The 12,910-nt window shown below is 40.6% G+C and overlaps 1 protein-coding gene across 5 annotated transcripts in view; it reads right to left on the reverse strand.

Annotated features, from left to right (window-relative positions):
- Nucleotides 1-12,910, reverse strand: part of slc25a21 (solute carrier family 25 member 21) — a 117,070-nt gene that overhangs the window by 50,821 nt on the left and 53,339 nt on the right. For 3 of the 5 annotated variants that reach the window (XM_023827449.2, XM_023827450.2, XM_023827448.2), the window contains exon 3: nt 2,919-2,967. In XM_023827449.2, the coding sequence (XP_023683217.1) occupies nt 2,919-2,967 (49 nt within the window). Of the gene's footprint in view, nt 1-2,918; nt 2,968-8,653; nt 8,844-9,151; nt 9,244-12,910 lie in introns of those variants that run through there. The other 2 variants (XM_072699060.1, XM_072699061.1) reach the window with 2 other exon arrangements.

The raw sequence follows: 12,910 nt of genomic DNA on the forward strand, positions 1-12,910 counted from the left end.
GTTTAGCGTCAAGCGTGTCATCGAGCCTATTGTCATCCATTTAGTGAGAGCAGAAGAAAAACACCCGCCTGTGACACATAAACACAGCCGTGTTTTAAGGGGTTGTTTTATCGCTCTTTTAGGGGCATTACAAAGAAAATAGAAAGTGCACTTTTAACCCCGACCTCGTACGAAGAGAGACGGCACACAGATTTCACCTGTAATAAACCCCATACTTTCTGCCGTGGGTCACAAATCTTGTTGCACGACTCTGGGGTATCTGATACCCACAGATGCCCCCCCCCCCACCCCATTATCCTGAGGTTCACCTCCCCACCCCACTACCACCCTCCTCCCCTATTTGGTGCCTGCCCCTTCAAAGCACCACTGGCGCACTTTAAAAGGCACGCCTAGAAGTTTATTTACCAAGAAACTACTGCTGTAAATGACAGACAAGCAGCAGGATTTATTGACAAAGGGGGGGATTTATGAGGGGGGGGGGTCGCTCTGGAGTCGAGCCAAAGGTCTTGGCATGGCTCGCCAGAGACCGTAAAGCTTTAGTAGCGGCCATGATCTGTTAACTGCAGATGAATGGGGTGGAGTGTAAAGGACTTAATCATTTTCCTCGCTGGGCCACTGCAATGCAGAGAGGGAGCAGGAGGAGAGGCTGCGGGCAGGATTACGGGGGGAAAAAAACAATCGTTCTCAGAAGCTTTGATTTCAGCTTCATATTCCTTTGACAACCACAAGCTATGAAGAAAGGGTCGGAGTTAAATTAAATAACAAGGTCGGAAGCAAATTGAATAATTTGCAAAACATAAAGAATGTACGACTTAAACGCAGAGGGGGAAGAATGGGTAAATGGTGCATTTCATTTTCCACAAAATGGTTTCGTTTTTTTTTTGGCATTCGGGTGTACCATGCGGCGCACAGAACAGGAAGGATTGCTGAAAAAGGGGGGAAAATATGAGTTGCGGGGTTTAATGGCAGGCATTCCAGAAACATCCATAACCACTGTGAAAAACATCTCATGTTATATGTAGTTTCTGTGGGCTGGAACATATTCAGTAGGGGTGTAACGGTACACAAAAATCACGGTTTGCTACGCAGTTATGGTTCGGTACGTTTCGGTACGGCGGACATAATAGAAACAAAAAACGTTCTTCTTTTTTCTGTATTAAAGGGTGGTTTGCTGAACAAAGTATGACTTTTTCTTAAATGAAAAGTCTCTGTCGAAACTGCTGCAACCTACTAATAAAAACGAAAACTTACTTAAATCAAAATAAATATTCTCTCAGGTAAATAATACAATATATATCCATTATGGTGCACATTCAGAAAATTAACTGTACCTGATCTGTACTGTATTCTACGGAGCCCCTTAGGTGTTACGGTAGAAAAAAATATTATTTCGTTCCCTCGAATTACTAATTTGGGCGCTCGATTTAGTGAATCGTACCATCGATTTAGTAATTCGTGCCCGCGAATTTTGTATTGCTACCCAATTGATCATTCATGGACACAGGGTCATGGAGCGTTTCGATTTAATATTTTTTTTCTTCCGTGACATCTAAGGGGCTCCGTAGTATTCACGTTAGCAGCTTTCAGCTTCATATTTGAATTGGTCAACACAAATATTGTCTCAAAAAATACAAAGCATAGCATAATGAATATCCATTATGGTGCAGCATTTATAAAAATACCTGTGCTGTACTTGTATTGAAATTAAAAACTTCCAGCGTCAGTTATGATGTACGCGCGCATGCGTAGTGGCGCGGCTTCATCCGCCCCTTCCCGAATGCTGCTCGGGGGAAACGCACAAACACACACATTTTCCGCATTTGCTGCATTCGTTCAGTACATATGCGTACCGAACCGAAAGAAAATTTTCGGTACGAATATGTATACCGTTACATTTCTATAATATTCAGACACACCGCCCCCCTTTTGCTGAAAAGCAGAAGTGTCTAGTTCCTGCAGCATTCTGCAGGTCTGGCATTGTCCTAAGAGCACACCTGACAGGTTCGAACTCCCAAGTATAGCCTTGGAAATAACGGCCTGTAGGACTATGAAAAAAATTGGAGAGAATATCTGCTTAAATAGCTTTTCCTTTCATGTTTCCTCTTCGTTCTGTGTACATAGGACTGGGAAATCTTTTTTGCATAAAACGTACTGACTGATCTGCAGGATAATCATCCTACAAGCTTCATAGTTGGACACACACATTACATGCAATGTTATGTGATTAATTAAGTGAACAACAATTAACCAGACAAAGTGAAAGAAGACAAGTCTGGGGTAGAATTGCCAAGGCCAACAACAAGTTGGGCAAACCAATAATTAGTGTAGGAGGCATAGGGTAGAGCTGCTGTCCGCCCTGAAAAATGGAATTTAACAATACACAGTATTCAGTCATCATGTGGCCACTGTAATTCAGGTCTACAACCTTACCATGCAACGCTGATATTTGTAATAACATATTCATCCATCTGTCCACCTACTTACAATGAACAGGGTTACAGGATACTACATAACATATTCATTATATTTCAGTAAGAAGAATTTAATTAAATACATAAGGTCCATTAATTTAGTGACTTAGTAATATATATAGTCAAAGACAGAAATCATTATCTGTATGCAATGTGGTCACAAAACACTCAATTTAAACACAAGGACTTCACTGCAATTATTAATATATATATAAAAACCTATCTGCTTTTCTTTTTGTACAAACAGTTTTGTACAGCAGGTTCTCCTGTGATTTGGGACTGTAAAAAGACATTGGGGAGTGGAGGCAGGAGAGAGAAAGACCGCCCCGATTATCTAGCCGCTGTCTGTTTGAGAGGATTCATTACAGACTATGGGAGGAGTAAGGGCATTTAGGGAAGTGGAAGCCATTCCATCAGGGTGGAACAGTGCAGCCATTAAGATCTTACCTAGTCTTTACCACGTCCAGCGGGTGCATGAGGCAAATCTCCACCAGACCTGGAAAATAAAACACCACAGGAGCAAAATGAGGAAAGACTTCCACTGTCATTCATTCACTTACATTCCACCGTTGCACAAAAAACTTGTGATATTTTGCACAGTGCAGAAAAAAGTCCCACAACAATGAAAAAAATACAACAAAAACCTATTACGCTGCAAAATAATTCAGAGGTTTTTAAAAGAAACTTGTGTGCCAAAGGACTCGATGTGATATACACGGCCAAAGATCTGGATCAGCTTACATTCTGAGTCATGAGCCTTAAATCCGTTTGGACATCTCTTTACAGCTGACCAACCTGGACACATAGTTTACCTCACCAAAAGAGGTGCCGCTTCCACCTTTACGCATGTGCAAGCAAAGCTTGGAAGTTCAAAAGCAAGAAAAATGAGGAAAACCAGAGGTCTCTTAAGAGATATATCCAAATATCACCACAGCACATAACCACTGTCAGATTACCCTACAGCTTGTTTTGACACAACTTTGTGTCTCTCTGGCAGGCCGAAATCCACAAATATTTCTTAACATATAAAATCAAGATGTACAATGTACATGAACTCCACAGATGTCTGCCCACCATGTGTGTGTGTGTGTGTGTGTGTGTCCAGCCTCACAGGCATGTACTCAAGCCTGGGGTTAATTCTGCCAAGCTTCACAGTTTACTGTAGCACAGACGACAGCCATATGCTCTGTGATGTGTTGGTATGGGCCCCGGGCCCCGGGCCCCAAACCCCCCCGTTAGCCTGACCAGCAGAATAGTGGACAGGTGAATGGACGGAGGGAACTCCTCTAACTGTACATGAAAGCAGTAACCTCCCAAAAAAGAAGAGTTTGGTTTTTAAAAATGCTAGTCATTAGATCAGAAACAGAATCTGAGGCTTGAATAGTTTAGCTTACAGTTTGGGTGATTGTAATGAGTAGTGCTACACATTCTAATGCTTAAGTTCTGAAAGTAACTCCATTTCAAGTTTTCTATAAACGCTCCCCCATGATGGGCAGCCCTCAAGCCAGGTTGGGAACGTCCTCAGCACCTGAAGGTTACATTGGCTGACTCAAGTTTTTCAACTTGAAGGAGAATTCCAAGCAAAAATATACCGTTTTATTCCGTGCTTGGAGCATCTCACTCACTACAAAATGATTAATCACATGCACTTCCTGCAAAGAGGTTTTACGTGGCATTGGAGTTGCAACATTTCTGATTTGTATTGGAAGACTATGAACTCAAATGTTTTATTGATTTCATTATGAATGCTCACAGATTATGTTTCTGGTTCCAACTTGTTAAATTAAGACAAAAAAATCCTTTGTGTAACTGTGCTGCCTTCCCATGAGCCTTGGGGCTAGAAAACAATTAAGTGCAGGTTAGATGATAACAAAATGACAATAACATTTTTCCTATACAAAATATATAGGAAAAATATGGACGTCATCTCATTGTAAGGAAAACAACCCTAAGAGTGACTGTTTTATCAATTACAAAACCAAAATTAGCCCTATTTGGCAAAGGATTTCTCTTTTAACATTCTCACTGCAATTTACTTTAATAACTTCCAAAAGATTCCTCTTGTATACTCAGCTGTTCTTACAATTTCTTTTTAAGTTTCTCCATTTTCAATACATGTTTCACTTTGACCAAGCCTCTGGCTCACTGGTGCATATCCTGGATATTTACTTTGATGAAGAAAAATAAAGAAAAAAAAAAGACTGTAATCAATCGTCATAGGAGAGTAAATCTGAGATTGGTGCAGTGCCCGCTACTGCAAACTGGAGTACAAAAGAAATTACCTCTCTGATGAACTTTGAGATTGAGCTACAACCAGGTTTGACATTCAAGTGCAGAGCTCAGCACTACAAGGTCTACTACAATGACATCACATCAGCACAAAATCCACAAGTTAAGTTTAACGCACAACCTGCACTTCTGCAGAAGAAAACAGTGACGATTCATTGTTTCCTAGTAAATGGATAATGGATAGAGACTTCAGCTGAGGTGCTCATGTCACTACGGTTTCCCAGTAAGAGAGATAAATGAGTTATTGAACATTTAGTCCCAAGTTTGTCCTGGTGCAGAGATGGGGGAAAGAGAAAATACATCCTGGTATCTGATAACATCACTCAGGTGCTGGTACCAGTGGCAAGTACTAGTAATGTAAGGAAACTAATCTCGGCTCCTACAGTACGTTCTGCCTGTATTGCCAAATACCAAGTGCCTATACAGAGGGAGGGGAGATATACTAGCAGATCCCCATAGCAGGTGAAGGCTGATAAATTCATGCAGACTGGGAGATTTGGCCCATTCCCAAGAGAAACACATGCTCCTGTCTTGTGAACCAAACACAAGCATCATTTGTTAAAAAATGACATCTTGGGGCCCATCTATTTTCCGTTTCTCGTGGTCGGAGTTCAGCCACAATAACATTTGTAGAGCAGAGATTAATTAATCATTGCTGCCATCTACTTTCTTTGGAATTAATCACAACATACTTCATATCCCTATCCTTTGCTGTACGGCAGCAACAAGAACAGCAAAGCATTACGCTGGACAAATCATCCACACTACTTTGCCTGGAAGATGCATGCACTTGGAAAGCATCCGAAGGGGCCTTTTTATAAAAGGAGAGCAGCATCTTAGCCACCGAAAGAAAACCGATAGTTTAAAGAAGCATCCCATCATGCACCAGAAGCTGCCACCTATCCTTTATTGCCAAAATAAACTCGCCGCAGGCCACGCCCTACCCCCCGCTTTGCTCCGACATCTGGGGTAGCTTCACCCAAACTTGAGGGATCTGCATCAGCACTCCATTGCAATCCTCTAGACAGTCAGCAGGTGGAGCAGTGTTTAAAGAATGGGACTGAAGGGTGACAGATCTCTACTGAGGTACTGTATCTGTACGTTTGAGGGAAATAATCTAACTGCTTCGGTTACTGCTCTATAAGTAGGCAAAATTTCAGTTACTGTATACTGTACATAAAAGACTTATAAAGGAAAAGGAAAAACCAGAGTAATATGCAAGTATTAAAATGCGGGAATTAAACTACCCACGTAAAAAGCATTGCTAAGCAAAGCCTAATGTGCATGAATCAAGGATAACAAGTCACTACCACAATCAGACAGCAAAGATCTGCAAACATGCAACACAAACAGGAACTGGTGATTCATTCAGGTGCGGTCAGTATTTAACAGTCTGGTCATAGATGAGTGGGTTTCGAAAATAAAGTGCATACTTGAAATCCTATATTGAAGATGATCTGTTCTTGCAAATATGACGAGGAGAAGCCATACAACCAACGCCTAAACAAATGTCTTATCCAAAAATGATGACTTTAGCCTACCTGCCAAATTCTCTACTCCCCCCGATCTCAGTAACCGGCTCAAATGACTCATATGACACTTATATGAATGTGCATGGTTCGTGCACCTGAAAAAATCAGGATGACCACATTCCTGAACCATCTGAAACTACTGTTCGGCTAAAAGTAATTAGTTGGAGTGGTTTCGTGTCTGGATGTAAAATGTGACTCCAGATTCGATGACTTGCAGAACCAAGGCTGAAAAGGATCACCTCACTTGGCACTCGCAGAAACGGTAGGACATTCATTGTTAAACTGTAACACTTATGCATAGATGAGTAACTTGTGTATGTCTTTTACCCCTAACCCTAACCCTAACCCTAACCCTAACCCCTCCATTGTTGACAGTGTTGCAATATTAAGAGTATGTGAAGTGTTCACGACAAGGACTGCTGAGCTGCACACATCTTCCAGGATTCTACACTCTTTCTAGGGCATCATCCCCTCCCCTACCTGGCCCCAAGTTCTAGTAAACCTGGTCTTCCCTGGGACTGCATAGAATCTTTGTCCATGATGACACTGCAGCTGGTTCCAGATCAATGGTGCGCCACGGAGGAAAGGACCAGATGTCCTCAATTAGGCTCTAACAAATGATATCTCCTACGAGCTCGTGCTAAGTTCAGGCTCACTGGAGGGGAGACCTGATCAGCAACGTTTGGGAAGGGGGGGGGGGGGGGGGGGTTGGCAAACAGATTTTTGACCAAATTACATTTTTCAAATAAGTCATTTGGTCAAGTTAAGTGGAGCCGCATTCTTGTTAGAACTTGTAAACTAACCGACCAATGTGATTAAAAAATTTGAAATGTGTTTTTTTAGACACTAAACCATTGTGGTCTTTTATAGTGATATTTGTTCATAATCCTCAAACATGCAATGGAGAATTTGGAACTTGTCTTTTCTGAATGCGTCATTATTAAGCGGGTGAGAGAGAGGAACCACCCCCCATATGTGCATTAACGAGTATTACGAAGGTCAGCCTTGCAAATCAGCCTTTGGAAACACCAGGAAGGGAATGACAAGGCAGTCAAAGATTTCTATGGAGGAACCTCGGAGGTACAAAACCCCTCAAACAGAAGTGCAAAAAGGATATGAAAACACAAATGGTGCAGTTCAAATGAGAAGCTGATTGTGTGCCTGTTTTTGTTCGGGCAGCTGGGGTAACAGCAGACACCAGGAGGCTGATAAGGGGGAAGTTAAACGCAGAGGAACCAGATGAAATGTGTGAATGATCTCCCTTAGTCAGCTAAACAGCAGTGTTGCTGCCAGTCCATTTCTGTGTACTCAACTTCTCACACACAAAATGTACAGACAACTACTACATAGACACTTTGTAAATCACTCCACAACTCCATAGGGAAGTGGACCGCCAACTCTGTCTCTGAAGTACAGGAGTCTAGAAAACAATACCGAATATTTGTGACATAAATGGCATCATAGACACCGAACACATATTGGATTGAACTTAGTTATTAGCAGTATATGACCTTGAGCAAAGTACTCAACTTCAGCTGCTTCAGGAAACATCCCATTTTATAACATCCAGCCTAAAATGCCCATTATTGTGAATAACGACACTGCCGATGCAGAGAGACACTGTGGAGAGGAAGGGGCAGTTTTTACTGAGCCAGGTGTTTTCTATTTCCTGAATTTTATTACAGCCTTTAGAATATTTTTTTTTCTGTTGAATTCATCACTAGAAATGGGACCCATCAGGAGATTTAGGAATTAAGACAATGCAGTCTGGAGAGAGCAACCGTGAACGTGAGAATTCGATGTTATAGCAGTTGAATTATCTTAAGTCCCACTCAGGCGAGGATTTAGAGAAGTAACCGATTTATGTACACTGGTTGATAGGGTGACCACACGTCCGGATTTCATCTGGACCGCCCGCTTATCCAGTCCACTGTCCAGACTGCTGATGGGTGTCCTCTGTTTACCCCATTTTACCGCCTTGTCCTCCTCCTCCCCTCCCCCCTACCTGAATCTCTGTCATCTAGCTCTACTCTCTTCAATCCCCGATCACACAAAAAACGTGAAACACCCACAAACACATATCACAGAAGCCAGGGACAGCCCTGCTTGCAAATACATTTTCTCTTGAGATAACTGGACAATTATCTCGATAGCTGTACCGTCCTCGGCTTCCGTAGTTTGTGTATAATATAAACCACCTTTAGTCCTCCTGTCTGGAGGTCATGCCAGTGGTCACCCTACTGCTTGCACAGGCTCATATTAGATTGAACAGCCGATCACTAAGCAGCAGACTCTGTAACTGCACTAGGAATACATTTGCTGATAATGTAAATGAGCTGATGCGCAAGACATAAAACGTACCGCAGGGTGTCCTGACAGAGGGCTACAGCCACACGCCAGCCCACACTTGTGTTCACTTGATTAGGTGACTTGACGAGGAGGATCTCCCATACTTCTGCATCATCACAGAGAGCCACTTGTCAGCACACACTACCGTTTAATAGCAGGTTGATTGCAGTTGGCCTCCTGCCACCGGGACTTTCCCTCTCTGCTGCAAAGCCAATAAGGTGTGTTGATTGCAAGTCAGTTTTATGTTATGCAAGTTTATGTTGTGTAATCAAAAATGCATTTTCCTTAGAAATGACATCTGTAACTGCATTTTTAAATATCCGTATAGTCAAGGATGTAGGAAAGAGCTTGATATTGGTGGGAATGCAACTTAATAATTTAAATGCTAAGGTCTACTTTTTTTTGGGGGGGAGGGGGCTTTTAAGCCAAATTAAATACTGGTGTGTAAACACCTCCCTGTTCCTTATGCTCCGGCATCCGGGGTTCAGAAGAACATTTTGAGCACTTTACCTTCTGAGAAGCTACAGTCTGCAGCCGCGGCTGGAAGTCCGGGAGACTTTCTTTCATTTTGTGTGAGCTCCTTCACACGCCAGACACGCAGGTTCAAACAGTGGTCGAGTTGTAAAAATATGTCAGGGGAGGTGCTGGGGGTGTGCACAAAATTTGCAGGGGGTGGGAGGGGAAGGCATTGCGGATGAGCGGTGAGGATTACATTCGGTTTCAGTCCAGAGTCTGACAGTTGAGTACCGCTGATATAATTTAGGACAGTTATAGAACAATATTAATGTAATATTTTTTGTGAGGTATAATTTCAGGAATGATCATACATTAGTCATTACTATAAACTGTATATATGTATATTTAAGTATATGATACAATATACAAACTGTAGTTAATACAATGTATCCCTATTTATCCTGTATCACGAGCCTTTAATTAACCTGGTGAGCTGATGCTTAGTAAGTGATGCTGAGCGGTGATATAATGTTTTGGCTCAGAGGTATATAAACAGATATATATACAACTACAATCAACAAGGAATATAAGCAAACAAGTGGACATATCTGGGCTGGTGACTGGGTTCATGTTCTGAAGGGTTAAACGTGTGTCAGTCGACCTTATGTTGAGAATATGCAAGAGCGAGCTTAATTGGGAAGACTGGGTGAGGCGTGTTTCACTGGGTGGGCTACGTCATACGTCATATTCCGTAATGATCAAGATTTAAATCGAAGGTCATACGAAATACATTTAAATCCATTCGCTTATAAGTTTTGCTTCACCGAAGTTCCCTTCATCAACCTAAGGGTGGTGCTATTTTGCACAATACTTTTCCAGATATTTTTCTAACAGACACTTTTTTGGTTTAATATGGAAATGGTCATTGTGATTATACAATGGGATTAGAATGATATTTTATGTGATATCAATGCTATGTTTTTTTTTTCTTTTCTCTCATTTTTGGCGATATTCTGCTTCACCTGTTGCCTTTAAGAAACTGCCACTGATTACAGTACTTTTTTAGAGGGGATGGTTTTTGTCATTGTCCCCACAGGGATACTGGCATCCACGAGCATTCCATGGCAGCTGGGTCCCCGGTCAATACGTATAAAATATCTGAACAGAAACTGTACTTTATTACACTCTTAAAACCTGCACCTAAATCAACTTCAGTGAATTATGATGTCAACACAGTTGACAGGAGATAATCATGAGGTCATCCCCATTTTTTTTTAGGAATAAAAGTCACAAGACTAACTGTTTCCCTCCCTGTCATTTAACCCTCTCCTTCAGCCTCAGTTGAATTATTTTTCCAGCAAATAATGGCATAGTGTGTGGAACTATAAAAAATGATTGATGGATTGGTCTGGTCTGACTTGTCACAAGTTTGAGTTTCCTGAGTTGTTGTGCTTGCACAAACAGAAAACTGGATCATTCCATTATTTAATAATGTGCTTCTTTCAGTATCGCAGTAGGTCTGACAGGATCTGTCACACAACATTGCTATGCTTTTAAACACGGGGCCAACTATATAAGTCAACAAAAGGCAGCGCTTTTGTTGACAGATAATGAACAAAAAAGACACTGAGAATGGATACTGGTATTATTGTCACACAGAGCAAAATTGCATTGGACTATAACAAGATGAAACAGACAATAACAAAAAAATGATTTTCAAATCCATTGACTTTAAATGAGAGGATTTCAACTGTCATGTATAAATGGTGGTTTCCAAGATGTGGAGCGTTTAGCCACATTACATGAAGTGAGCATTCCATATTTTCTACTGGCTAACATTTCAAGGAAATGTCATAAATCAGGACAATCAGATTAACAATCAGGGTTGGTTTTGGCCAGAGGGCTGCTCTGCACATGCATCCCACCAAGTGGAAAAGAAAAACAGAGCAGAGACAGTTTGTGATCGCTCCTTCCTAGGTGTCAGCCAGCAGCTGAGAAGTTAGCAGGGCAGAGAGCAGCCTTCCTAAGCAAAACTAGGGGCCATTGCTCAAATTCACTATCCACTGACGCATACTGCTTACATCAAACTATTGCATCAATACATGTATAAATGTACAGGCATTAATAGAATAAATCTAAAGGTATGAAATAGTTCCAATTTTGGTGAGAAGCTAAGCATAATCTAACATCATAGGGTAAAACTTCAAATACACATCATATAAACGTAATGTAGAACGTATTTAGGATAAAAATCTAATTCCACAACATGACTCATCCGCAGAAAAGTGATTTTTACAATCACTTCCCTTGTCTTGGTAACAAAGTAAGTTACTTCCCATCTATGCAGCAAACCTCCCCCCCCCCCCCCAGCCAGTGTAATCTTTGTGAGATAATCCAGGACATTCATCACGTTTATTTTTATTTTTTTACATATTAATCAGATACGTTTGAGAGAGTGTGAAAGAAAACAACAGGACAAATTTCATATATCCAGCATAGACTCTGCATGTGTGCATCTCAGCATGCCGCTACCCCAGAGCTGAGGTCTAAGCAACGAAGAAGCAGAAAGTTCTGGTGATGGCCCATTCCTGTGAAGCATCCAGATGAAGCAGTCCCTATTGTGCAACCCACATCAACCCTCCTGCTACCTCCTTCACCCTAAGAATACCCCTTTCAAAAGACATGGAGGCTGGAATGAAAAACAAACAAGCAGGACTGTGCATTGCACCAGTTTGTCATCCCACACAATAAAATGCTGAGTTTTTGAGCAAGAATTATCTCTCAGCATCATCGACAGATAAACGCACAGCATTCCAGGCTTATCATAACTTGCCAGGTAAACCAAATTGAGATGAGATATAATTCATCATAAGAAAAGGCTTGTTGTCCTTGCTACCCACAGATGTGCTAAAATTATATGAAGCTGATCCTTAGAGATCTCTGGCAAGCTATAGTGGATTTGATTAAAACCAAAATGGCTGGGAAAGTCATGAATTACCTGAAAGGCTTTATATATTAATTTTATTGTTTATGTGAACATTAATAATACTTCCTACAGATTACAGAAATGAAATTTGACATCCTGATCATAAACTGGAAGTTTTCTTCACTTAAACATCTTCACATCTCTGCATATTGCAAAGTATTTTTGGAAATACTTCAAATTAAGGTCTACTCCTTAACTATTAATAAACTGTTACTAATCATTTGGCAATATATCAGTAAATAAACATGTTCACTTACAATCAAAGTTACAAATGTGTTACAAAGATATTTTACTCGTCTCACAACGTTTTTAATATAGAGCTTGCAAATTACTTGCAACAAAAAAACAATGCATTAGTAAGCATACTTAGAAATTAGATATATCTGAGCCTTAACCGTCTGCTCATTAGCCATTAATAAACTGCTACTAATCCTTTGGTAATATGTCAGTAAATTAAAAGATTCACTTACAATGAAATTGAGAAATGTATTACAAAGATATGTTCTTTCTGCCTCACAAAGCTTTTACTAAACAGCTTGTAAATACTCAATTATAACTCATTTCTGAGTATGTTTGCCTGTTGTTTTAGATTTGCAAGTGATTTACAGGCGGTTTTGTAAATACCAGGAGCAAGATATTGATTGTAATACATATCTAAATTTGTTTGTGAATGAATATTTCAATCTAGTAATATATCATCAAATGATTAGTAACAGTTCATTAATAATTAAGGAGCAGACCTCAAATTAAAGTGTTACAGGTTTTTTTTTTTTTTTTTGCAGAAATGTCCCTGGCAACTGTGTTGTCCAAGTCCCTTTAGCGTACAT

The sequence above is a fragment of the Paramormyrops kingsleyae genome, chromosome 14 (assembly GCF_048594095.1).
Source record: "Paramormyrops kingsleyae isolate MSU_618 chromosome 14, PKINGS_0.4, whole genome shotgun sequence".
In the NCBI taxonomy this organism is placed as follows: Eukaryota; Metazoa; Chordata; class Actinopteri; order Osteoglossiformes; family Mormyridae; genus Paramormyrops; species Paramormyrops kingsleyae.